The sequence below is a fragment of the Salmo trutta genome, chromosome 27 (assembly GCF_901001165.1).
Source record: "Salmo trutta chromosome 27, fSalTru1.1, whole genome shotgun sequence".
Lineage (NCBI taxonomy): Eukaryota > Metazoa > Chordata > Actinopteri > Salmoniformes > Salmonidae > Salmo > Salmo trutta.
The window spans coordinates 10,665,811-10,693,783 of NC_042983.1; the positions used below are offsets into that span (position 1 = coordinate 10,665,811).

Here is a 27,973-nt window from a genome sequence, read left to right on the forward strand (position 1 = left end):
TAAAAAAGTTAGGCAAGGTATGTCAGAATGGCGACTTTACAGTACCTGAATCTCACATGATTAAGTGCAGTTGCTAGTGTAACGAACAACAGATCAAACCAAACTGGATTGAAATCAACTTTGATCTTTAATGACTGGTACATTTTAACCTTGCAACTTTTCACTTTACATTCTAATATGAAATAATACATTAAAAACCAACAAATATCACACATCAGCATTTTGATAACAGCTACTGATCATAAAAATAATTACAGCTGTAGAGGTATTTTGTACACATATCTCAAAGAAAAATTTGGGGAAGAGTGGAATGTTTAGTACCTTTTAGTTTGGCTTCAGTTTGCAACATCAAGCAACACGTTTCTTCCACAATGCTTAGATCATATCCTTGCTTGGTATTAGTGGCATTTATAGCTGTCAGCTTAATGTTGGGGACTTTTTTTTTTAGCATTTATTTTCTTATTTGTCCCTGCTGTCTATGACTTGAATAGTTAGTTTAATTGGAAAAAGAGCACGTTATTATACCTGCATAATTCTACATGTACTGCACCTGTGCTCGTATGTACATACCTGTCACCTTCGTCTGACCATTAAAAACGAATAAACATGACCAGGCCAGGGGGTGCCTATGAGGATACTTCAATGCAACATTGGTTTATATACATACATGTGACAAGTGCATTACTTCTTATAATAAATAGGGAGTGCATAATTCAGGTGATGTTGTTGATTCTATTTCATTTAGAATGATTGTGGATTGTTTCAAGATCATTTGAGAGTTGTACAGAAACAATATCGCCCCCCCCCCCCAAAAAAAAAACAGATTTAGAATTACTTCTAGACGTGATGAGTGACTGAGCTATACATACAGGAGACTTGAGTGCGAGTTAGTGTGTTTGCCTCCGTGTATTTGGCTAGAAGTGGAGGGTGTGTGTCAGAATCATTTTACATGTCCCCTCAAGTTTCAGCTTTCTCTTTCTGCTCTTTCTTCTTGCTCTTCTTTAGGAACGAGGGGGCCTTGAACTTCTTTTTCTTCTTAGAGGGGGACTTGGAGGGGGATCCCTCAGGGGTGTTGCTGGGCGGTTTAGCGGGTGGGGCAGCAGGGGTGGTGGAGGGGGGTGTAGAAGTGTCATTGGTAGACAAAGCCTTCATCCCTTTCTCCAGCTCCTCCGTGGTCTGCTTCTCCTCCTCTCCTTTCCCGTTCTGAACTGCTGTGGAGTCTTTCTTGGTCTCATCTTGTTCATTTATTATTGGAGTAAAACAAAGCAAAGGGAAAAAAAACAATCAGAGTAAATAGTTTTTTTTGTGTTAGCTGCATGGAACAGTAGGGGAGAGTGAGGTAAGTCCATAGTATAAAGGAAGTACAAAACAATATACAACCTCCACTATCGATATAGCCGTCTGTAGCGCATGCAAAAAAACCATCTTCCTGCTGCTATGGGTAAATGGAACCATTTTTTACATTTACCATCACTCCGTCAAGGGAAATAATATTATTCTTTCTAACAAAGATATATACATATATTTTATGATGTTGTGTATCCCTGGAAATAAGCAGAATTAATGTAAAAACATAGCTTGCCCCCAAAAAAAGTGATACGGGTATGGGGTAAGTTGAGCCGCGGGACAGGGTAAGTTAAGCCACCTTCTGCCCTGAATTAAATATTACCGCTCCCTTTTTAAAACTCTATCTTTATTTCCCACAATTCAACACAATCCCTTTAGTCTTTTAATAATTTTAAGCATATTTTAACACAGGCTTAACACCTAATAAACACTTTGTACTTAAAAAAAAAACACTTTTAAATAGGCCAGGCCCTGTTGTTACCTCATATCCCAGCGATAATGCCTTGCATTACGCCTGGGAAGAAAACACTTCCATTTGCTCAACTTGCTAGTAACTTACCCCATGCTCACTGGCTCAAATAAACCCAAGGGAAACATTTTGAATATATTAGCCCACACAGCTACAAAGATGCACTTTCATGCTCGGACATGTTTAGGACCTCATATTGAAGCTTATAGAGACCCCAACTGATGTATAACAATCTTAAAATGATCTACTTTGGTTTAGACGCAAGCATCATGGAACTTCTGACACAAGAAATTAATTAGACTTTTTTGGACCTAACTTGCTTACCACTTTTTCCATGTGGTTTCTTCCTTCACAGACTCCATGAAATGACGACCTCTTTCTAAATATTTGGTCAAATTATTTTTGGGGTATGGTTTCTGAGAAAAAAGGGTGGCTCAACTTACCCTTTTGGCTCAACTTACCCCACTCTACCCTTCACTGCAGTCATGTCATGTCATTGCAGTTGTGCCCAACAAAACATATTTGGTTAATGAGAGTGCAACCATGTCTTACAGTTTGCTTCTCAGTACTTACTTACTATTGAGACAAGATCTCAGTACCAGAGGGGTGCCCTATGAGTCAGTATAGAGGAGCATAGACAAAGACGAACAGAGAGACAGAAGGAGAGAGGTACATACAGTAGTTGTGAAGACAGATGGGCGTCACAAGACGGCGCTGAAATGTGACACATTTACAACAACAACAAACACCACACACACACACCACTCAGCCACTGAGCTTATTGTACAATATTCTCCTAATTGAGATCCATGCACGTAACTCCATACATTGATATCAATGCATGTTTAATGCGAACGTCCATGTTACATATCTCAAGTTAGGATTGAAATATTTCGGGAAATATTCAATGATGTTGAGCGCAACAGGGGTTGTGGAGACAACAGTACAGGGTCCCACATATTGTCATGTAGGAATTTGAGCGGTCCTTCTCCCCTGTATGCAAGGCAAGCAAAGACAGCTGTGTGTGTTCAGCACTGCAGGCCGAGTCTCACCTGAGGGTGGGGGATTGCAGGGGGTAGGGTTGTTGGTAGGGGGGGTAGCTGGGAGAGACTCCTTCTCGTTCTCCACCTCCTCCCCTACTGACGCACAGAACGACAGACAGACACAGGAGAACAGTGCATAGAGCTAATTCTAGTAAGCCGCGTGCAAGAGTTGTGAGGCAGAGTGAGAAGTTAATTAGGAATTGGTGAAAGAAAGGCACATTAACTGTACAGTCTGAGGTTTCATTGCTGTGAGTATAGCGAGCCTTGCCTGGCTACCCAAACTCCTTGCTCCGGCCACACCACGCCCACGGACGTTAGTTTCTTCTCCGCAATGAGTCTGGATCTGAGTGCCTCCCCAAAGATTTATAGAAGGCAAACACTTTCTAACCATTCTGATTGTTGTCAGAAAACCATGGGTTGGGCCAGAGCCATAACACACATGGGTAAATACTCTGATTGGTTAGAGATGAACCAATCGCTGCTGATTTTGTACAACACCCCTCATTTGCACGTCACCACAAACGACTTCAACAACGGCGGTCTCAGACTGAAGTATGTAGCGAACATAGAGGAGCGGAAGAATTTGTTTGAGTCATAAGGCAATAGCGAGCCAGTAGCAAGACACATTTAGAGTGAGGGATAGTGTTAAGGCAACATTTAGAGAGCTTAGGACTATAAGGTTCTATCTGCAAAAAGAGTACTCTGAGATAATTGGTTTTAAAGTTCCAAACCCTCATTGGTTTGAACTTTTGACAACATTAATTGGGATATTTAGAGAAGTATACACACTGTAGGTAGAGAACATTGAACAGAACAAAGCTATGTCAATAACAACATTTTGACAAAAATGCAGATATAACCTAATAGTCCAAGCTCTGGATTTAGTGTGAGGGATAGCTTTTGGTAGCAATGCACTTACCATCTGTTTGACCTCCTGCTTTCCTCTGCACCTCCTTGCGGTACTCCTCCAGCTCCGTGTCTGTCAGCTGGTTAAACGGGTTGGGGGTCTCCGGCTCAAGTATCGCAAGTTCTGCCGGGTCTGGAGACTAGGATGACAAGGAGAAGGAAAGGATATTACAATTGTTTTGATAATCATAGTCGACCCAAGAGGCTTCCCGTCTCATTTCAATTTCACACTCAAATGATTCATTCCCAGGAAAGTTGAACATTGCAATATCTTCCAAGTCTTCTTTGTGTTTGCTCTAAGAAGAGCTCCTTGGTTTAATCGTCTTCATGGTTCATCATTCCTTCTCTCTCTCAGACTATCTTATTTTTTTTTACCTTTACTTTGATGCTTGTGTTGACTGAGAGCACACTCTTTTTTACAGCAACATGCAGTTTTTTCTGGACCTGGGGAAGATTAGCAGGGTGGAGGATGAGGGGTTGAATGAATGAATGAATGAATGGACTTTACAATGAGAAACAGGGGAGAAAGGATGATTAGTGGGGATGGTTGGGTGGCCAAAGTAGCTTCTGCAGCTGGGTTAGGAATCGTATTTAACCAAGACAACAGGGTAAACAACCCATCTCTTGCGACAAGACCATAGGGCCTCAGTTTAACACCAAAGACAGAAATACAGTACCTCAAATGAAAATGTAAAAAGCAAGCATTCATACATACTCCAGCACTAGTAGCCACATCACTGTAGACCTAGTACTTGAGCCTTACCAGTGGACTACCATCCGTTATGACACTGGCTAGTACTTGGGACTGGGGTCCTGCTGTCTTCATGTCCTGAAGGTTCTGCTGCCGGATCTGGAGATACACAACAAGAACCTGAAAGGCTGAAAACCCAACACCAAACCATGTGATCCCTGTAATACATCCATACTGTGACATCATCGCTCACTGGGAGCAGTAAGGCAGACGTACCTTATTTCGTGTTTCCAGCACCTCTTGAGGGTTGGTAAAAAGAGGAACAAACTGATTTGTGTTCTCAATCTTGATGGCTCCTTGTTGCATCTCCTCTGTCTTCAGCCACTGAAGAAAGAGAGATGAGTGTTGAGGGTCAGCAGTTCTGCTGCATGACCCATCCTATAAGCATTGCTTCAAATGCTTTTGCCCCATCAACACGTTTGTGCTTTCAATTACATTTCTTGGGGACAAAGTTGATCTGATATATGACAGAGCGTGAGCGAGAGAGAGAGAAAGGCATTGGGCTGGGCAATATGCCTTTCTCGAATGACATCCTCCTAATACTCCATTGAATCCAGTAAAGAATGTTTGCACCATGGTCATTTGACTCTGAATGCATGTTTAACTGAAATCAAGATGCACCAATAACCATTATTTTAAACCAGTGTGTTATACAGTGTTGTTGTCATTCTGAGTGCAGTGTTATTATTATCACGTGTTCTCAGACAGAGAAACACCACTGCAGTGACTTTCTTTTCCACCACCAGAGGGCAGAGAGCACTGCAGTAATCAACACCAGCACTGGGCTTTCCCCTGCAATGCAGAGGACAGGAGAAAGAGAGGTTGGGAGGTACAGGAGAGAGAGAGAGAGACAGGGAGAGTGAGAGCTAGTCTCCTCCCCCTGCCTGATGTAAGAGGGTCTCTGCCTGCCTGGTATTGTTCTGTCTGAAAGGACTCCATTGCTGGAGTCCTCTATAACAATCTCTCTCCCTGAGGTACTATAGCAAACACCCTGTTTTAAACACCTTTTCACGCAAACTAATAAAGGTTGCATCTGCGTCCATTAATTAGCCACACACACACATAGCCTTTAATGGCTGTTCAATTCAATTGCATAGTGGAAATTCTAATATAATAGATATTTGAAATAAAAGCAACAATGTTGAGGGAACATTTCCCTCAGATACTTACTGTGGTGCGCTGGTGTCCGGGGCTGGCCCTCAGATACTTACTGTGGTGCTCTGGTGTCCGGGGCTGGCCCTCAGGTACTTACTGTGGTGCGCTGGTGGCCGGGGCTGGCCCTCAGGTACTTACTATGGTGCGCTGGTGTCCGGGGCTGGCCCTCAGATACTTACTGTGGTGCGCTGGTATCCGGGGCTGGCCCTCAGATACTTACTGTGGTGCGGTGGTGTCCGGGGCTGGCCCTCAGATACTTACTGTGGTGCGCTGGTGTCCGGGGCTGGCCCTCAGATACTTACTGTGGTGCGCTGGTGTCCGGGGCTGGCCCTCAGATACTTACTGTGGTGCGCTGGTGTCCGGGGCTGGCCCTCAGGTACTTACTGTGGTGCGCTGGTGTCCGGGGCTGGCCCTCAGATACTTACTGTGGTGCGCTGGTGTCCGGGGCTGGCCCTCAGGTACTTACTGTGGTGCGCTGGTGGCCGGGGCTGGCCCTCAGGTACTTACTGTGGTGCGCTGGTGTCCGGGGCTGGCCCTCAGATACTTACTGTGGTGCGCTGGTATCCGGGGCTGGCCCTCAGATACTTACTGTGGTGCGCTGGTGTCCGGGGCTGGCCCTCAGATACTTACTGTGGTGCGGTGATGTCCGGGGCTGGCCCTCAGATACTTACTGTGGTGCGCTGGTGTCCGGGGCTGGCCCTCAGATACTTACTGTGGTGCGCTGGTGTCCGGGGCTGGCCCTCAGATACTTACTGTGGTGCTCTGGTGTCCGGGGCTGGCCCTCAGATACTTACTGTGGTGCGCTGGTGGCCGGGGCTGGCCCTCAGGTACTTACTATGGTGCGCTGGTGTCCGGGGCTGGCCCTCAGATACTTACTGTGGTGCGCTGGTATCCGGGGCTGGCCCTCAGATACTTACTGTGGTGCTCTGGTGTCCGGGGCTGGCCCTCAGGTACTTACTGTGGTGCTCTGGTGTCCGGGGCTGGCCCTCAAGTACTTACTATTGTGCACTGGTGTCCAAGGCTGGCCCTCAGATACTTACTGTGGTAATCTGGTGTCCGGGGCTGGCCCTCAGATACTTACTGTGGTGCGCTGGTGTCCGGGGCTGGCCCTCAGGTACTTACTGTGGTGCACTGGTGTCCGGGGCTGGCTCTCAGGTACTTACTGTGGTGCGCTGGTGTCCGGGGCTGGCTCTCAGGTACTTACTGTGGTGCGCTGGTGTCCGGGGCTGGCCCTCAGGTACTTACTGTGGTGCGCTGGTGTCCGGGGCTGGCCCTCAGGTACTTACTGTGGTGTGCTGGTGTCTGGGGCTGGCTCTCAGGTACTTACTGTGGTGCGCTGGTGTCCGGGGCTGGCTTGGTCTTGGTTCACCCTCAGGTAGGAGTTGGGGGTGTTGAGCCAGCGGGTCTTCTCCTGTTGCTGCCGCTGGGCGTAGGGGTGCTGGCGGGGTAACGGGTGCACTCCCTCCTCCTCAAACTGGAAGGAGTGGACTGTGGCAGGGACTTCCACCTCCCTCCGTGTCCGAGAGCGCTCCAGCAGCACGGGGAAGCGGTAGGCGTAGCCAGTACGGTAACCCTGGAGGGTGGGGAGAGGAAGGTTTATAGGAAGGTTTTTGTCTGATTGATGTATTGTAAATGTCCAATGTCCAGGGGTAGAAGTGATCCATATGATCCACATCCTGGAGGGTTAAAGTAGGTAAGACCTGTGTCTGGAGCCCTCTTAGTCTCTGCATATTCTAAGTACTGTTTATCCATTATTGTGTGTGGTGGATGTTAATGGATTCGTGCAGGGAGACACGCGTGACCTGTTTGATAAGATCCAGAGCAGTGCATGTCATAAACAACATTTTACCTGCCCTATTCGTAAGGACTTTCCCCATTCCACAAAATTGACAAGGCTTGTAGCATTGTAAAGCAGTACTCTACATTGAATTGTTCCGCTAAATTGAAAATACTTCTAGCATTGTAAATGTGCTTCTGTCTTTTGATCTCACCAGGTTGTCCAGAGTCCTCATGAGAGCCTCAAACTCGTGCTCCCCGAGTCGACTCTTGGTCAGGGGGCCGAAGGTGGATCCGGCCCAGCCCACGGTGCCTGCAGCGTTGGGTTTGTGGGTGGAGCGGTCCAGCATGATCAGGTTCTGCTCTCCTCCAGCGCTGCACAATGCTGACACCTGTCAGCACAACACAGGATTGCAGCAGTGCATTATGCCTTGTGTTTGGCAAGCGTACAGTTACAGTACTGCACATACAACAGGCACAGTACAAGGGTACTAAGGCAAGGACACGCATTCAGGAGTGAAACTGTCAAAGCTGTGCATGTGTGTGCTGTTACTCTCTCTCATACACACACATACACAGACATTGAGCAATGAGTCTGGCAATTCTCTCCCTCTCCCTCACCCTCTCCTCCTGTCTTTCTCTCTCACGCACACACAGTCACTGAGCTATGAGTCTGGGAGTCCTCCTTCTCTCTCTCAGTGTGGTTGTCAGAGTTGTGCCTCAAGCCTTTGGCAGGAGGGAGCAGCAGAAGCGATGTCAGTAAGTGTGTCTCTGTACCTGGATCTGACAGGCAGCCTGTATGTGGTAGATGGTGTAGAATGCCTCCTCTACTGACTCCCCCAGGGCCACGATGCCATGGTTTCGAAGCAACAGCACCTAGGAATAAAGATAGACTTCAGCAAGAGAAAAAAACATAGTAAAACCCTCTTTTGCCTCAGAGTACACTCTTATTTTTGTTAATTATCTCTCATTTCCTCCTCTATCTTCGGCCCTGTCATTGCAATTGTTATTGTTTTACAAATATATTGAGTAAATGTAACTCATGTTTTCCCTATTTATGGTGCCATTCTTTTCTCAAGCAGCACATTAGCAGTATCAGGACAATCACAAGCCTGTTCCGTTAACCCTTGCTCTGCCCTAATCTTGTCACCTTGCAGGTGGGCCCGAGACTCTTCTGAAGCTCCACCCGGTCCTCTTCGTTCTCCATCAGCCCATTGTAGTCGTAGGACGCCACCTCACCCACCAGCAGAGCCTCATGGGACAGTGGCAGCAGGCCACACTTCATGGCGGACACCTGCACACACAGACAACTATAAGTCACATTCTGGAATGAAGGATTTTGACATGTTTTTTCAACACTGGTCATCATTAAATGTGAATAATGTCTATATCTTATACTAAAAAGTATCATCTCTAGTGCTCCCTAGTCCTAAAACTCCATTATTTCAGAAAAAAGATTTGAGACTGTGTGAAAATATGTTAATGATAGTTCTGAGTATGCCATGTCCCCTAGGCAGGGCCCCAGCCTCAGTGTACATGTGACTCACTGCGGCAGTGGCGGGGGTGTGGAGGTGCACCAGACAGCGTACGTCTGGCCGGGTAGAATAGATGGCTGAGTGGAGGCTGAAGGAATCCAGGTCTACCCCCAGGGTGGTGCTGCCCCTCTCCACCACCTCCCCAAGGATATTCACCTTCGCCTGGGAGGACAACAACGCAGAGCAACACTAGCATCAGCGCTCAGTGTCACATTCATTTATATTTGTGGAATGCTTATTGCAGTGCGTATTGTTTATTACAATGTTTAACTGTTAAGCCCTTGTTGAAGGAGTTGTGTGATAACAGGGGCAAGTTAAACTAAGCATCGGTGAGATGACTGAATAGTTAGTGCTTATGTGCATCGGCCAGTATAAAAGTACCGTTTACGTTAGCAGCTAAACTCAAATGTGGACAAGGCTATTTACATAATAACCCACAGCAAGTAGAGGTTCGCTTTATGACTGTGGAGCAGAATTAGTAGTGAACTCACCAGGCTAGAGGCAGTGACCTCACCATAGGCCAGGCCATTGGGCAGAACCAGGAAGTGCTCCTGTTCCTTACTGACACGCAGCTGACAGGAGACAACACACACACACACAGCTCTGTCAGATACCAAACTTTACAAACAGAGAGAGGGATAGAGAAAAGGAAGGGATGGATAGAATACAAACAGAGAGAGAATAAGGCCGAAGGTAAAAAATAAGTGAGAGAAAGTAAAGGTAAAAACTGAGATGTTGTCCTTTTAAAATGAGTTACACAACAGCATGGTCAAGTATCTGCTCCAAACTTTCAAAACCAGCATACAATTTTACCCTCATTGATAGGGCTGTGGCGGTCAGCCGGTGATTTGTCAAGCAAATAACTGTCAGTCTCACGGTAATTGACAGTTAATTAACATAAACACATTTAGCATCTCCTGGCTTCCACGCATAGGTCTGGTGATGCAGACCTTTGGAACATCTACATTTTAGAATGTCTAATAAATCCATGTAATATAGCCTACACCACATACAGCTTTCACAATAAATCCATTATTTATTTCAGACAGATCTAAAGAAACATGATATGAAGAAAATGTGGTCTATTTCATAAGAACAGAATAGCATACTCTGAGTTGTCCTTATGTTAGGTCCTGATGTGGCTATGCCATATGGCTGTGGGCTACATTAGTTCATTAAGCAGACAAGATTTGCTTAGAATTCCATGCCATTATTTTATAGTATGAAGAATACAATTGAACAAAGCTGAATAAAATAGAAAGGATATTTTCTCAAAACGATTTGAGGGAGTGTGCACATGCGGCTATTCTGTGTTGAGTGGTTAACAAAGAAAATAGGTATTCCTATATGCTTAATTTAGAGTTATAAATGTAATGTTAGTTGTTCTACAAACATTGGGCTATATATCTATTTTTTTAATACATTGTAAGGCTGCACGATGTGACTCTAATGATGATATGAAAAAGTTGCTTGAAAAGGCATGAGCTCTGCTTTGTGTTTTGTGCAGGCTGTACACACTGCATCAGTCTCTCATTCACAATTTGACAAGAACTTGATAATGCCTAGAATTTCACGGCGGCATCCCCTTTGTGTGGCCGTAATGCCCCCTAAAAAAAATCCATGCCTTTTGCGGCTAGTGGCCACTGTGCCCTTCTCCCTGAGTACTGCATGCTCCATCACATGATCGGGTCTTTCACACAGGCTACAAGTGAAGACAGACACATCAGGGATGCAACTGCGCGCGTCCTTATCCAATTCCAAGGTGCATATTGAAGATATTGGAAGAACTGTCCACATTTACTTTTTGTCAGCCAACAAGATGAGTAGGCCTAACGAACCTCAAAAGCACTAGCCTATGTCAATCTACCATCCCCAATAGTACAAAAGTCGACCTAATCTATTCTGTGCAAGAAATAAATATAATCTGGGAAACATAGTCTGGGACAGTTGTGGGACGCGATACATCCCAAATTAATACAACCACTAGCATAAAAAAAAATGTTTTATGCAATGTCGCTGACTCAACAGATTAGAACATTTATCTTAAAATGTTGATAAACTATTAGGCTATTTCTTCACATTATAAGTGCAGCAATGAGCTCATGGTAGTAGGCTATAAGCGCAAATGTTCCATTAGCAGGAAAACATCATTATCAAAAGTGACCGCAAATGCAATTATGCATGTAATTATTTGGCCACTTTAGTTGTGATACAAACCTTATTAAAACATATAGGCCTATGGACTAGGCTACATGAGGTGTGTGACTATGATTAGAAAAAGTTGCAAAAAAAAGGTATTGTTTCTTATGCTGGGCATCATTCACAAGTGATAATATATACTACAAGTGATAGGCTAATATTGTCCCCCATCAGACTATTCTTGATTTAATCTTGTCTTTACATATACCAAATAATATATGTGTGAAATTTGTTTTGATTTAGAATGGACCATTATAATGCACCTGTATCGAAACAGGGGCCGGGGAAAAATACATGTCATCGATGCACTTAAATAGTGAACGGAGGACGCTTTTCCCGTGGTTCATGTCACGACTGTCGTTATGTAGAGAGGACCAAGGCACACTGGGTTGCGAGCTTATCATTATAATTAATTAAATAAATGTGAACACGGAAAACAAGAAAACAAAGAACGACAAACCGGCAGTTTTACAGGCTGAATACTAGCAGTGCAAAATCAACTACCCACAAACAAACAGGTAAACACAAGCTCTTAAATATGGCCCTCAATCAGGAACAACGACGAACAGCTGTTCCTGATCGAGAGCCACACGGACCAACAAAGAAATACACACACTAGAAAAACGTAGAATACAAAAAAACAGAACATACACCAAAACCCCGGAATACATGAATAAAACACCCCTCTACAATACACATAACCCCCGAACCACATAAAACAAATACCCTCTGCCACGTCCTGACCAACCTACAAATACTGGTCAGGACGTGACAGTACCCCCCCCCCCCCCCCCCCCCCCCCAAAGGTGCAGACCCCGGATGCACCTCAAAAAATATATAAAAAAGAAACCCCTAACTAAAGGGAGGGTGGCTGCCGTCAACAACGGCACCTGTGCTACACCCCTCTCCAACCCACCTATACTGGAGGTGGCTTAGGTTCTGGCCTACTGTCCTCCAGACTGTAGGCAGGCTTTCTTAGCTCCGGACCGTAGACAGACTCACTCGGTTCCGGGTCGTAGGCAGACTCAAACAATTCAAAGTTATATTCAAACTCAATCAGTTCCGGACCGCGGGCAGACTCACTCGGTTCCGGGTCGCGGGCAGGCTCACTCGGTTCCGGGTCGCGGGCAGGCTCACTCGGTTCCGGACACTCTAGACGAGGCACTGTTGCCGGACACTCTGGACGAGGCATTGTTGCCGGAAACTCTGGACGAGGCACTGTTGCCGGACACTCTGGACGAGGCACTGTTGCCGGACACTCTGGACGAGGCACTGTCATCGGAATCTCGGGCCTGGTCTGACGCACTGGAAGCCTGATGGGTGGGGCTGGTAGTGGAGGTACCAGCCTGGGGACACGCACCTCAGGGCTAATGCGGGGAGCAGGAACCGGCTGAGTTGGACTGGGCTGACTCACTGGAAACTTGATGCGTGGTGCTGGTACTGGACGTGCCAGCCTGGAGACACGCACCTCAAGGCTAGTGCGTGTAGCGGGAAACACTGGACCGTAGAGGCGCACTGGCGGTCTCGAGCGCAGGACTGGCATCACCCCTACTGGCTGGATGCCCACTTTCCCCTGGCACATGCGGGGCGCTGGTACTGGGCATACCGGCCTGAAAATACCCGGCCTCGCCACAGCACCCATCACCCCAAAGCACGGGACCTGTCCAGTCATATGTTGCCCAAAAAAGGTACGGGGATTTGGCCTGGGGCTCAATCCTCGCCCAGCCAAACTACCCCCCCAAAAAAATTATTGGGGCTGCCTCTCGGGCTCCCTTAACTCCTCCATAGCCCTGGAAATGCTTATCCTCAGTTCTGCCCATATCTCACGATAGTCCATCCATTGCTCCCTCCTCCGCTGCTTGGTCCGTGTTTGGTGGGTAGTTCTGTCACGACTGTCGTTATGTAGAGAGGACCAAGGCGCAGCGGGTTGCGTGCTCATCATTATAATTTATTCAATAAATGTGAAAACAAGAAAACAAAGAACGACAAACCGGCAGTTTTACAGGCTGAATACTAGCAGTGCAAAATCAACTACCCACAAACAAACAGGTGAACACAAGCTCTAAAATATGGCTCTCAATCAGGAACAACGACGAACAGCTGTTCCTGATCGAGAGCCACACGGACCAACAAAGAAATACACACACTAGAAAAACATAGAATACAAAAAACCAGAACATACACCAAAACCCCGGAATACATGAATAAAACACCCCTCTACAATACACATAACCCCCGAACCACATAAAACAAATACCCTCTGCCACGTCCTGACCAACCTACAAATACAAATAACCCCTATACTGGTCAGGACGTGACAGTTCATGTTCATGCCAGCCAGGTAGGCTATACACCTGTTGTAAAGATAAGCAATGTGCTTAATATTAGGAAAGTTGAGAAATAAATATAATAGGCCTAGCCTATAGAAAGCGGATGGGATCCTCGTCTTTTTTATTAGAGGCCATCACTTTGTTTTCTCCCGCAATTACATAGCCTATAGAAATGTTGCGCAACATGAGCTCTCATGAAGTGTTTGATTAGATCTTTGATTATATTTGCGTTGATGTCAGAGTGATTAGAGGGACAATAGAGTGCTGAGTACCAGGTAGTTAGCAAGTTTGATAGGCTACTAATGACCATCAGCAGCATCAGAGCTTGGAGAAGCCTAAATACCGGCACTAAATGGTCATGTGGAATTTGACTGCCTTCATGACTCGTGACCGCCGGTGTGGCGGTAATACGGTCACCGCACCAGCCCTACTCATGGACATTGTAATGGTAATGATGGTACTAAAACCATCTCTTTGAACAGTAGTGCCTTTTGCATTGTCAAAATAGGGCTCTAAAAGAACAAAGCAAAAGAATGATAAAGAGAAAGAAACACAGAAAGAGAGTGTCAGCCAGGCAAGTCTACTCACGGTGAGACAGGTGTGGCTGAGCTGGGCCCAGCCGTAAAGGTCCAGAAGGCGGTGGACACTGGCCAGTTTACAGCGCATCAGCCTCTCTCCCTTCACCATGCCGCTGGGCTCCAAGCCATGCAGGTCGTTGATGGGCGTCACCATCATCATGCCTACACAGAGAGAGAAGTCAATAGCAGATCACAGAACATTATCTTGTGTGTGTTTGTTATCTGTTGGTGAGGTGATTCGGGGAGATATTTGTCTGTGTCTTGATGTTACAAATCGATTGCAAAATTTCCCTATTTGGCTCAGTGTCTGGGTGACGTGTATTTTAACAGGAGTATGTCTGTGAGTGTGTGTGTGTGTGTGTGTGTGTGTGTGTGTGTGTGTGTGTGTGTGTGTGTGTGTGTGTGTGTGTGTGTGTGTGTGTGTGTGTGTAAGAGTGTGTGTATGTCCGTGCGCATGTATGCGTGTGTGTACCTGTACTGGAGGGGGAGGCGGACAGGGCGGCAGGTGAGCCATGAGAGGCCATGTAGTCAGCTAGCTGCCTCAGAGCCCAGAGGTTGGAGCTGCTGCCTCCCTTCTTCATCTGTTCCTGGATCAGAACATCCAGCTCCTCACGGAACGACTGCACACACACACACACACACACACACACACACACACACACACACACACACACACACACACACACGCACACACGCGCACACGCACGCAACTATTAGTCTGCATGCTGCTAAAATGCACACACAATTAGCCTGAGGGCTAAAACACTCACCCAAACACACTCACAAATACTGCATAGAGCAGCGTAGTTCCTAGAGCAGACAGACACATCAAATGTTCACAATAAAAGATTTTTAAACCGCATCATCTAATGCATTTCCCTCTCGCCATTCATTAGCACTGTCCGCTGCTACTGCCTATCTTCACAACTCCAGGCCTCCTTTTTGTGTCCCTCCCTCCCTCCCTCTCTCCCTCCCTCCCTCCCTCCCTCCCTCCCTCCCTCCCACACACACACACACACACACACACACACACACACACACACACACACACACACTATGGCAAAGGCTCCCGTCTGCAGCTGTCAAGTGGTGATTCAGAGCAGATTAAATCTGGGCTGTGGAGATAATCATATCTTTGGAAATCTAATGAGGGGGAAGGGAGAGTGGAGGGCAGAGGGATTGGACACAGGATGGACATGAAAGGGTGGAACGATGGGATGAGGGGGAGGTCAGGTAGAGTGAGTAAGGGATGTCCATAATGCAAAACTGAAGTGGGACTTTTTAAAACCGCTCCTTGAAAAGTTATGTGCATATGCACAAACAGACACATGTGTGCGCTCACACAGACCCAAACAGACCGGACGCACACACAAGAACACACATACGCACACACACGCACACGCGCACGCGCACACGCACACACACAGTGTGCTACTGACCGGGCTCTGCAGGAGGCTGGAGACTCGTTTCTTGTGTTGGGGCCCAGAGGAGCCAGGTGTAGAGTGCTGTGGAGACACAAGGGCCTCGAGGACCCCATCACTAGGGCCTCCATCGCTGGAGCTCTGCTGCACAGGCGTGCCCTTAGGGGTGGGCGAGGTGCTCATCTTCTACTGCTCACAAAGGGGTGCCACAGGACGAGGGGTGGGGAGAGCTGGGAAGAGGAAAAGAAGATTGATTAATTGCTGTTTCCAATAGATAGATATACGTTTAGAAAATAGTACCAAAATAAGTCCTGCTAGTGACACACACACTGTATTTTTGGTTGTTTTTATTGTAATCTACTGTAGGTACCAAGCCTCAACTTTCAACATAGACACAGGAGCTTACCTCCCACCCCAAAACCAGGGATGAGATATTCCACAGAGTAAAGCCTGTGTGGGCTGTTGGCTAACGGAACCAATGGGAAGTGGAGAAATGCAGCATTAGCAGTAAGAGCTCAGACAGTAACATTACAACGCCCGCCAGCAGGAAGTCAACTCAATCATAGAGGGCCAGTAATAGGAGAACCAGTAAAGACTTACCGTAAAGGTTTTCAAAAAGAGCCAACCAACCCTCCCCCAGTGAACATACACATTTCTGCTAACAGCAGATAAGACCACAAACACGCCCTCTCTCCTGTGCTATCTGAAACTACTTCGATTAGCCACATGCACAGTGCCTTCAGAAAGCATTCAGACCCCTTAATTTTTTCCACATTTTGTTACATTACAGCCTTATTCTAAAATTGATTAAATAAAATCATTTATGAGGTATTTAGAAATTTCTTAGAAATAAAAAACAGAAATACCTTATTTACATAAGTATTCAGACCATTTACTATGAGACTCGAAACAGAGAGAACCTTCCAGTAGGACAACCATCCCTGCAGCCCTCCACCAATCAGGCCTTTATGGTAGAGTGGCCACTCCTCAGTAAAAGGCCCCTGACAGCCCGCTTGGAGTTTGCTAAATGTCCCCTAAAGACTCTCAGACCATGAGAAACAAGATTCTCTGGTCTGATGAAACCAAGATTGAACTCATTGGCCAGAATGCCAAGCGTCACGTCTGGAGGAAACCTGGCACCATCCCTACGGTGAAGCATGGTGGTGGCAGCACCATGCTGTGGGGATGTTTTTCAGCAGCAGGGATTGCAAGACTAGTCAGGATCGAGGGAAAGATTAACAGAGCAAAGTACAGAGAGATCCTTGATGAAAATCTGCTCCAGAGCGCTCAGGACCTCGGACTAGGGCGAAGGTTCATCTTCTAACAGAACAATGACCCTAAGCACACAGCCAAGACAACGCAGGATTGGCTTTGGGACAAGTCTCTGAACGTCCTTGAGTGGCCCAGCCATAGCCCAGACTCAACCCAATCAAATATCTCTGGAGAGACGTTCTCACCCCCTTCTATAGACTTACACAGTAATTATGACAACTTCCGGAGGACATCCTCCAACCTATCAGAGCTCTTGCAGCATGAACTGGCATGTTGTCCACCCAATCAAAGAGTCTGAGAATGAATCTAGTACTGAAAGCATAAGCTACAGCTAGCTAGCACTACAGAGCATAAAATGTGGTGAGTAGTTGACTCAAAGAGAGAGAAAGACAAAAGTTGAACAGTTTTAAACAAATTAATTTATTCTAAAGTGTAGAAGCAAGAGAGAGAGAGAGAGAGAGATTTCCTTGTATTTCTTTCACTTTACTTACTTAGGTAGTTAATTCAGGTAGCTAGTTTAGCCTACTCACACCCAGCTCAAACAGCGAGGGATTCTATGTTAGCTAGCAAGCTATGGCTATCCAACACTTGAACTCTTCCAAGTCAAGGTAAGCTTTTGGCTTTACTAATTTATTGCCACCGGGGGCTCGCCAGTGTAACTGCTAAACTGCTTACTGACTGTACACTGTACTGCATGATTGTAGCGGGTTTACTAACGGGTTAGTTTTATTAGCTGTGTTGACTATGACGTTACTTTAGCTAATATGGTGACAACAATGTAGGCTGTTTTTAGCGGTTATGATATGGTTTGACTTAGAAAGTATTTTTTGCCTGGTCACAGACATCTGATGTGTTGTGCATTGAAGTCCACAAGCGAAGGGAAAAGGTGAGAGGAAGAGAGCATGTAGATGCAAGAAGGAATACAATGTGGCTGCTATGAAAGTGAACTGTGTTTACGTGTGATCATGGTTGTATTCTGTTGAAAAACGTTTCTTAAATGGAAGCAAACGGAGCGAAACGGGGATAAACATACCTGCGTGAGAAAGTCTTGTTTGCAACTTTTGGACTAATGATTACACCCTAGATTAGCTAGATGCAGGCAAGAGTGTGAAAGGCAGTATTGAATGTGTCACTGTCTGTCCATGTGTCACTGTCTTTCACCTCAAATTTTTCTCTCGACATGTGTGCACCTATGTTGTAAACTTTCATTCATAGGCTAGGTTGTAGCAACCTCATGATGGGTATAGAGAAAATTGAAGCATCATGTAGTAACCTAAACCTATCAATGTTACATTGAACTGGGTGAATGGAATATGACTGGCAGCCATCCAATTTGCTGTAATAGAAATAAGGCCATGCTCATAAAAAAATAATCGCCCTCCCTCATCTTAAACTGCACCGACCGCCACTGATCTAAATGCACTCTTAATTCCTCCTCCCTAATGCATTAAATCTACTTCCAAATACCAAGTCACTCCCACCACCAGGCCTAAGAGTATGGATGAACTGCTGCCCATAATCTTTAATTCGAAGGATTTTATTCTGTGGTGGTACAAACTTGAATTAGTCTTGGTACACAGAAAGCATTGTGCACTATCACAGAAAAATCTTAATTATGTGTACTGTATCATCACATTCAGGTTGATTTTTCATCAGTTTTAATACAGGTTACTTATTTATTTGCCTAAGCTTTCCATCCATTCTCTCTTTCACTTCAGCAGTGATACATTCATGAACTTATTTGACGAAAAGATCATGATCATTAGAAAGCAAATTACGGACTCCTCTTTAAACCTGCGTATTCCTCCAAAGCTCAGATGTCTTGAGTCTGCACAACACTGCCAGGACCTAGGATCAAGGGAGACACTCAAGTTTTTTAATACTATATCTCTTGACACATTGATGAAAATAATCATGGCCTCTAAACCTTCAAGCTGCGTACTGGACCCTATTCCCACTAAACTACTGAAAGAGCTGCTTCCTTTGATTGCCCCTCCTATGTTGAACATAATAAACGGCTCTCTATCCACCGGATGTGTACCAAACTCACTAAAAGTGGCAGTAATAAAGCCTCTCTTGAAAAACCAAACCTTAACCCAGAAATATAAAAAACTATCGGCCTATATCGAATCTCCCATTCCTCTGAAAATGTTTTGAAAAAGCTGTTGCGCAGCAACTCACTGCCTTCCTGAAGACAAACAATGTATACGAAATGCTTCAGTCTGGTTTTAGACCCCATCATAGCACTGAGACTGCACTTGTGAAGGTGGTAAATTAACTTTTAATGGTGTCAGACCGAGGCTCTGCATCTGTCCTCGTGCTCCTGGACCTTAGTGCTGCTTTTGATACCATCGATCACCACATTCTTTTGGAAAGATTGGAAACCCAAATTGGTCTACATGGACAAGTTCTGGCCTGGTTTAGATCTTATCTGTCGGAAAGATATCAGTTTGTCTCTGTAGATGGTTTGTCCTCTGACAAATCAACTGTAAATTTCGGTGTTCCTCAAGGCTCCATTTTAGGACCACTATTGTTTTCACTATATATTTTACCTCTAGGTGATGTCATTCGGAAACATAATGTTAACTTTCACTGCTATGCGGACGACACACAGCTGTACATTTCGATGAAACATGGTGAAGCCCCAAAATTGCCCTCCCCGGAAGTCTGTGTTTCAGACATAAGGAAGTGGATGGCGACAAATGTTCTACTTTTAAACTCGGATAAAACAGAGATACTGGTTCTAGGTCCCAAGAAACAAAGAGATCTTCTGTTGAAGCTGACAATTAATCTTGATGGTCGTCTCAAATAAAACTGTGAAGGACCTCTGCGTTACTCTGGACCCTGATCTCTCTTTTGACAAACATATCAAGACTGTTTCAAGGATCGCTTTTTTTCCATCTACTTAACATTGCAAAAAAATCGGAAACTTTCTGCAAAAAAATTATGCAGAAAAATGTATCCATGCTTTTGTCACTTCTAGGTTAGAATACTGCGATGCTCTACTTTCCGGCTACCCGGATAAAGCACTAAATAAACTTCAGTTAGCGCTAAACATGGCTGCTAGAATCTTGACTAGAACCCAAAAATGTGATCATATTACTCCAGTGCTAGCCTCTCTACACTGGCTTCCTGTTAAGGCAAGTGCTGATTTCCAGGTTTTACTGCTAACCTACAAAGCATTACATGGGCTTGCTCCTACCTATCTTTCAAAATTTGGTCCTGCTGTACATACCTACATGTACGCTACGGTCACAGGACGCAGGCCTCCTTACTGTCCCTAGAATTTGTAAGCAAACAGCTGGAGGCAGGGCTTTCTCCTATAGAGCTCCATTTTTATGGAATGGTCTGCCTATCCATGTGGTCTGCCTATCCAATGGTCTGCCTATCCATTTCTTTCTCTCTCTCGGAGGACCTGAGCCCTAGGACCATGCCTCAGGACAACCTGGCCTGATGACTCCTTGCTGTCCCCAGTCCACCTGGTCGTGCTGCTGCTCCAGTTTCAACTGTTCTGGCTGCGGCTATGGAACCCTGACCTGTTCACCGGACGTGCTACCTGTCCCAGACCTGCTGTTTTCAACTCTCTAGAGACAGCAGGAGCGGTAGAGATACTCTGAATGATCGGCTATGAAAAGCCAACTGACATTTACTCCTGAGGTGCTGACCTGTTGCACCCTCTACAACCACTGTGATTATTATTATTTGACCCTGCTGGTCATCTATGAACATTACTATTTAGGGCAGGGACATAGAGAATGATAGCGAATGTTAAAATCCTCTATTGGCCAAAAGGCTGTATTAGCATGGGCTGCGCCATTGAGGGCTTCCACCATTTTAATCTAGTCAACTGGGTGGGACTTCCAGCTTCATTGGCTGGCCCCTCCTGGTGACCCTGTTGGTGTAGACCAGGGTTTCCCAAACTGGAATCATGTCCAACCGGGTCCTCAGGACAAATATACTACTCCTCCAACACTACTTCCTCCTCCTCCTGCTCCCCAGCCTCATCACCTGAGCTCCAGGAAAAGCCGGAGGAAAGAGAAGGAGAGGGGAGCTCTGACAGGGGAGCTCTGACTGCTGGTTATATGATGAGCCTCTGCCAGTCCAAATTAGGAGCTGGGCAAGTGGAAACCACATTTAATGTGCATGTGTGCAAATATTTATTGATCTGTGTAAATGCACCTGCCTCTTTCTCTGGATTGATATGGCAGCCAGGCCTTTCTCCTGACTCTGAGAGCTGGAGATGCAGTTAGAGGAAAGAGGGGGTGAATAGGAGTATTACATAAGTAGCCCCAGATTGATTTCTCTGGCCAGGCTTTCATTAGGTTAATGAGAGAAAGTGCAGTTAGTGGACACAAACTAATTATGGAACTACTTTGGAACAAGTCAGCATTGATTAGTCCCGTGTGGCTCAGTTGGTAGAGCATGGTGTTTGCGATGCCAGGGTTGTGGGTTCGATTCCCACAGGGGACCAGTACGGGGGAAAAATGTATGAAATGTATGCATTCACTACTGTAAGTTGCTCTGGATAAGAGTGTCTGCTAAATTACTAAAAAAAACAACAAAAAAACACCAGGGTTGTGGGTTCGATTCCCACGGGGGACCAGTACGGGGAAAAAATTTATGAAATGTATGCATTCACTACTGTAAGTCGCTCTGGATAAGAGCGTCTGCTAAATTACTAAAAAAAATAAAAAAAAGATTATGTCTTGTTTATCCATGCTAACCCACTTTCATCTCAGCCAGTTGTCACTACCTAGCTAACTTTAAAGAATATATCTGGGTGAAGATAGTGTCTTTGTCATTGGAACTTTAGATCTAAACCCCCTTTTCATCTCAAGTTCTAAAAATAACAGAACACTCAGCATTGATATCTTCCTGAATGTTCAAGCATAATTATATGCATAATAATGAGATCATCTTTCATAAATGAACAGGCCAAATTGCGTTGGATTGCTTTAATCAAAGTTCCTCTTGAGCACTATTGGTAGGGATGTTAACATTTTAAATTAACTGTAATGAGGGTCGTATAAAGGGGACCAAGGCGCGGCGTGTAGAGTGCTCATATTTACTTTAATGATAACACTTAAACAAAAACAACAAAACGACAGCCAACAGTTCCGCCAGGTGATACTCACAAAACGGAAAACAACTACCCACAAAACCCCCATAGACAAACCCCAACTTAAATATGATCTCCAATTAGAGACAACACGAACCAGCTGCCTCTAATTGGAGATCATCCAAAACTCAACCTAGAAATAGAAAAACAAGAACAAAACATAGAAACCAAAAACATAGACTGCCCACCCATATCACACCCTGACCTAACTAACCAGAGAAAAAACAGCTCTCATAGGTCAGAGCGTGACATTAACCCTTGTATAATATCAGTTGTCTCTTCTGTGCTCCGGTCCTCATTATTTAGTCAGATGATTTAACCTTTTACTGCAGTGGGCTAAATCAGGATCATGCAGAATGTTTCTTAGTATTAAACAAATATACTTTGAAAGAAAAGTACAGACTCACACACAAGGTCATGGGCTTTAAAAAAAATAAGAGTTTAAATGTATACAATTTTGTGTTTGCATCCCAATATTACACTTTCTGTATCTCAGAAGACTGAAATATAACAAAACCGTTTGAAATAGAAACACCTGATTGTCAGCTGGGTTTTTGAAATAATGTTTATTAATTATGAAAAATATTAACATTCCACCAATGAGGCCACTAGAGGGGGATTTGGTCATTTGACTGCAGGAAAGGGTTTTAATAGCCTGGGTGTGTTCTAAATGAACAAACAGGGACAGGAGGAACTGATCGGTCTGATAATACATTATGTAAAATGATCGTGACCAGGGGTAAATGGTTACATGTTCTGCTGTGTCAGCTGGGTAGATTTCTAAACTGGACAGGATGCTGGAAAATCGTTGCAGAAAATCTGTCAAACCATCAGCATCTAAACACGCGAAACATGCCCTGAGATTAGAGCAAGGCTTCTGAAAGGATGTAATTATGGTTCTCATTTATAGTTATCAACAATTATGCGCAAACTTGTGAAGTATACGTGATTGGGCATTCTTCTGAACCAATGTGTTACGATCGTCTGAAGAACTGGACCAAGGTGCAGCGTGTTAGGCGTACATTTTACTTTTAATAAAAATGACACCGGAAAAAACAACAAAATACAAACACTAACGTAAAGCTACATGCAGTGCAGAAAGCAACTACACACAAACAATATCCCACAATCACAGGCGGGAAAAAGGGCTGCCTAAGTATGATCCCCAATCAGAGACAACAATAAACAGCTGCCTCTGATTGGGAACCATACTAGGCAAACAAAGAAATAGAAACCTAGATATGCCCACCCAAGTCACACCCTGACCTAACAAAATAGAGAATAAAAAAGGCTCTAAGGTCAGGGCGTGACACAATGGCTGTCATGCACTACCTAGGTTGGAACAACACATGAAGGACGTTAACTGGAAAGAAATATGAAAATGCACAATCAACAATAGAACATCTATGAAAAATAGACAAATAGGCAGATTTAAAGTTCAGCAGAACAACTGGGATCTTGAGAATGCATTTTCATGACATGTTTTAAAGAGAACACGGAGCCTAGATAAAACGCAGTCTAAAAAGATACAAACACAGCTGGAGTTGAACCAAGGACAGGGCCAGGAAGGGTCTGTCTACCTTAAGCACTTTCCTGGATTCGGTAAATGGAGACAGTGCATCTCTCCAGACAGCAATGTCTCCACTGTCACCTCTCTCCTGCATCTGTCTCCCTTCCTCTTCAGCCATTACGTCTCCATACATTATTGATTTTCTGACTTACTTCATACCGATAATGTTTATGATAAGTATTAGTATCTGGAACATAAAAGATATTCCACATAAGCTTGTGTGTAGTTTATCTGTACACTTAGGCTACAACTGAACCGATTCCATTGCTAATAGCTGCATGAAACTATGTAGGCCAATGCTACGGAGTTAAGAACATGCCATAAGCTCACTCCACAGCTAGCTTGAAATGTCGCCAATGGAGCTATCGAACTAGATATTTTTCTGTAGCTCAATCGGTTAGTAGTTTGTCAAGGAAGGCGGTCAAGTGTGTTTGTGAGCAGAGGAACACTAGTCCACTAGGGGCAATGGAGCTGTATTGTTAGAAGCACACGGACGTCGGTTTCACCTACTAATGAATGATAATGCAGTGAAATAGACTCCATTTAGTAATGTAACCTTTGGCGCCCCCCTAAGGACAGATACACTGGCATATTATACATAGAGACTATCAGAGTTCCTAGAAACTAATCCTCAACCCAGTATACATGATGTGGCTGGTTCACCAGAGACAAGATTTCTCTCAGTATAAAGGGCTTGTGCCATGAACAAATGCTGGGTGCTTGTCTTATCTACATACACCCACCCATTACTCCACAGATAAAAGTCTACCCCTCCACTGTGAGGGAGAAATACACAGTAATGATGATGTGCTGCTGACAATAGCTACCTCAAGCAATAGCTAATTATAGGTTATTGATGAACATACAGTGCATTCGGAAAGTATTCAGACCGGTTGACTTTTTCCACATTTTGTTACGTTACAGCCTTATTCTAAAATGTATTAAATCGTTTTTTCCCCTCATCAATCTTTTTCACACAGTTTTTTTACATTTGAGCAAATGTATTAAAAATCGAAAACTGAAATATCACATTTTCATGAGTATTCAGACCCTTTACTCAGTACTTTGCTGAAGCACCTTTGGCAGTGATTACAGCCTCAAGTCTTCTTGGATATGACACTACAAGCTTGCCACACATGTATTTGGGGAGTTTCTCCCATTCTTCTCTGCAGACGCACTCAAGCTCTGTCAGGCTGGATGGGGAGCATCGTTGCACAGCTATTTTCAGGTCTTTCCAGAGATGTTTGATCGGGTTCAAGTGAGGGCCCTGACTGAGCCACTCAAGGACATTCAGAGACTTGTCCCAAAGCCACTCCTGCGTTGTCTTGGCTGTGTGCTTAGGGTTGTTGTCCTGTTGGAAGGTGAACCTTTGACCCAGTCTAGGTCCTGAGCGCTCTGGAGCAGGTTTTCATCAAGGATCTCTCTGTACTTTGCACCATTCATCTTTCCCTCGATCCTGACTAGTCTCGCAATCCCTGCTGCTGAAAAACATCCCCATAGCATGATGCTGCCACCACCATGCTTCACCATAGGGATGATGCCAGGATTCCTCCAGGCGAGATGCTTGGCATTCAGGCCTAAGAGTTCAATCATGTTTTCATCAGACCAGAGAATCTTGTTTCTCATGGTCTGAGAGTCAATTAGATGCCCTTTGGTTACTCCAAGCGGGCTGTCATGTTCCTTTTACTGAGGAGTGGCTTCAGTCTGGCCACTCGACCATAAAGGGCTGATTAGTGGAGCGCTGCAGAGATAGTTGTCCTTCTGGAAGTTTCTCCCATCTCCACGGAGGAACTCTGGAGCTCTGTCAGAGTGACCATTGGGTTCTTGGTCACCTCCCTGACCAAGGCCCTTCTCCCCCAATTATGTAGTTTGGCCATGCGGCCAGCTCTAGGAGCAGTCTTGCTGGTTCCAAACTTCTTCCATTTAAGAATGATGGAGGCCACTGTGTTCTTGGGGACCATCAATACTGTTGAAATGTTTTGGTACCCTTCCCCAGATCTGTGCCTTGACACAATCCTGTCTCGGTGCTCCACGGACAATTCCTTTGGCATCATTGCTTGGATTTTGCTCGGACCTGCACTGTCAACTGTGTGACATGTTATAGACAGGTGTGTGCCTTTCCAAATCATGTCCAATGAATGAATTTACCACAGGTGGACACCAATCAAGTTGTAGAAAAATAACAAGGAAGATCAATGGAAACAGGATGCACTTGAGCTCAATTTTGAGTTTAATAGCAAAGGGTCTGAATACTTAAGGTATTTCTGTTTTTTATTTGAAATACATTTGCAAAGATTTCTAAAAACCTGTTTTTGCTTTGTCCTTATGGGGTATTGTGTGTCGATTGATGAGGAAAAATATTTATGTAATCCATTTTAGAATAAGGCTGTAAACGTAACAAAATGTGGAAAAAGTGAAGGGGTCTGAATACTTTCTGAAAGAACTGTACATGAAAGAAGCCATTTGATTATGATTACTAAAGCTTAGGAAAGGGAAAGGGGGATACCTAGTCAGTTGTACAACTGAATGCCTTCAACTGAAATGTGTCTTCCGCATTTAACCCAACCCCTTTGAATCAGAGATGTACTAGGGCTACCTTAATCGACATCCAAGTCTTCGGTGCCCGGGGAATAGTGAATAACCTTTCTAATTCCCTATAATATAATAGCCATCAGTTTAGATCCTCCTGCCAGGCAGGGCTGAAACATCAGTCGCGCAGTGGGAACTGCCTTGCTCAGGGGCAGAATGACAGATGTTTATCTTGTCAGCGTGGGGATTTGATCCAGCAACCTTTCGGTTACTGGCCCAACGCTCTAACCACTAGGTCTGTTCAAAACAAATTATCATCTGACCAGAGCAATGCTTTGGGGAGGTGAAAATGGATTCAAGTGACTCTTTAAAAAATAGGCCTAGCCTCCCCATTTTGTCCAGTTCCTCCATAGCAGCATCCCTCAAATGATACCCCATGGCCCCTGCACGGCTGCCTAGCAACCAGGCGAGCAGCGCTGCAACATCAGCTCCCACTGCGCGACTGATGTTTCAGCCCTGCCTGGCAGGAGGATCTAAACTGATGGCCACCCGCAATATGCCGAGCTATGTTGTGGTGTTACCAAGAGGTGAGCGGAGACGCCACTTTTTGTCCTCACGAATCCATTATAGCCTGGCAACACAGGCCCCAATCCGCATAATAAAAAGCGAAATGACCAGTCCCCTAAAATTACAAATAAAGGGCGCATCCATGCAAGACGGTCCCTCCTCGTGACATAATCCAATTCCCCTTATGCGGTTTGACGTTGGAAAATAAGAGCATCTGCCCTGCATGGGCTATGTCAACTCAAATATAACAGAACCACCATGTAATACGTTTAAAGCCAAGAGAAACGAATTTCTAACATCGAAAAGAATAGATAGGCAATACTATTCTGATGAAGAATGTCCATTAATCACAGGCATCCATGTCTGCTGCGGCAGAACAGATTGCTGGTGATGATTAGCAGACCAATAAAAATGTAGGCCATAGTAGGCAGCACCGTTGGGAGAAAAAGGTGGATCAGCTAGGCTTTTGAAATGATACTATAGGGAATTAGAAATGTTATTCATTTCAGGTTGGAGATGGTTTTATTTTCTACATCACTGGTCATTCTCCCATCAGTGTTATGGCAGGCATGCATCACACATTATAGTATAGGCTTACATTTAATTGCGGAGCAATGTCACCAAATGAAAGGTGTGTATCGGCAAATGGTTTGTCACGAATATGTTGATAGGTTAAATTACTCTAAACGAATTTACATCAAAGAAACAATCATTCAGGTATCTTATGTTATGTTATGTTGAGTGCTTACCTCAGTGCATTTTCCGCGCCTTGTCCTTTGTGGGTGCGCGTCACACCCTCTGTCGTAGGAATTAAAACCCAAATAACACTATCTGCAGGAATTAAAATGCAAATGTTTACAGTGCTTGGGGATTCCGCTATGTCTGCCTCTACCGCGGCCGTTGGTATATATCTCCGTTGTTTTTCATCGTTGAGCGCGCCTGGACCAGCCCATCGCTAAGCCTGCCCACACTCCAACACCCTGACCTCCGTAAGGATCTTCTGCACGATCCGACACCGCCTGCACTCCACAAAATTCTACAGCAATTTATTTGATTTGATATAACTTTTTGTGAGAAAACTTCATCTTGGAATTCAATGTAAATATGGTGCACACCCCAATGGTGTTAGTTTTATTTTTGTCCTATGGCAGCCTGGAATTGTAATATTGTAAAAACATTGAAGCTGTGAACACGAATTACATCAAACTGGCGCCACCTTGTGCTCGAGGTTGACAATAAGGACTCAAAGGAAAAACAAACAAAGACCATTCGGGCCTACCCTTCATAGGCATGGCATTAAGAGGCAGAAGCTATAGGCCTATGTAGGGGTGGCGGTCAATAATCAATTATGACTATGTTAGTCAGTAAAATTACATTTAGAAGTGCATGTGTATTGTTTACTTTGT

At 44.8% G+C, this 27,973-nt stretch overlaps 1 protein-coding gene across 10 annotated transcripts; it reads right to left on the reverse strand.

The window, feature by feature from the left end:
- Positions 1-104: 104 nt before the first annotated feature.
- On the reverse strand, positions 105-27,706 carry LOC115164295 (beta-adducin). 10 transcript variants are annotated; one of them, XM_029716619.1, is made up of 17 exons: positions 27,317-27,706; positions 15,529-15,740; positions 14,562-14,709; positions 14,100-14,251; positions 9,474-9,554; positions 8,995-9,144; positions 8,598-8,741; positions 8,225-8,323; positions 7,663-7,839; positions 6,999-7,244; positions 4,733-4,840; positions 4,529-4,615; positions 4,141-4,209; positions 3,779-3,905; positions 2,869-2,955; positions 2,390-2,427; positions 1,098-1,235 (listed from the first exon to the last, which is right to left on the reverse strand). In XM_029716619.1, the coding sequence occupies exons 2-16, from the start codon at positions 15,691-15,693 to the stop codon at positions 2,393-2,395; spliced, it is 1,875 nt and encodes a 624-aa protein (XP_029572479.1). In that variant the 5' UTR covers positions 15,694-15,740; positions 27,317-27,706; the 3' UTR covers positions 1,098-1,235; positions 2,390-2,392. The 10 variants fall into 10 exon arrangements, with proteins under 10 accessions (XP_029572474.1, XP_029572473.1, XP_029572477.1 ...); XM_029716621.1 differs by having other exon boundaries at positions 1,152-1,235; positions 2,394-2,427; XM_029716614.1 differs by lacking the exon at positions 2,390-2,427 and having other exon boundaries at positions 105-1,235; positions 2,869-2,952.
- Between the last annotated feature and the right edge of the window lie 267 nt (positions 27,707-27,973).

What these genes read in the sequence shown, in the direction of transcription:
- LOC115164295 (XM_029716613.1), bottom strand. Translation starts at nt 15,693, where the DNA reads ATGAGCACCTCGCCCACCCCTAAGGGCACGCCTGTGCAGCAGAGCTCC. An exon ending in TCAGCCACACCTGTCTCACC is followed by an intron (nt 9,555 to 14,099) that starts GTGAGTAGACTT and finishes GTCTCCTGTCAG; the next exon opens with CTGCGTGTCAGTAAGGAACA. An exon ending in GTCTCGGGCCCACCTGCAAG is followed by an intron (nt 8,324 to 8,597) that starts GTGACAAGATTA and finishes CTTTATTCCTAG; the next exon opens with GTGCTGTTGCTTCGAAACCA.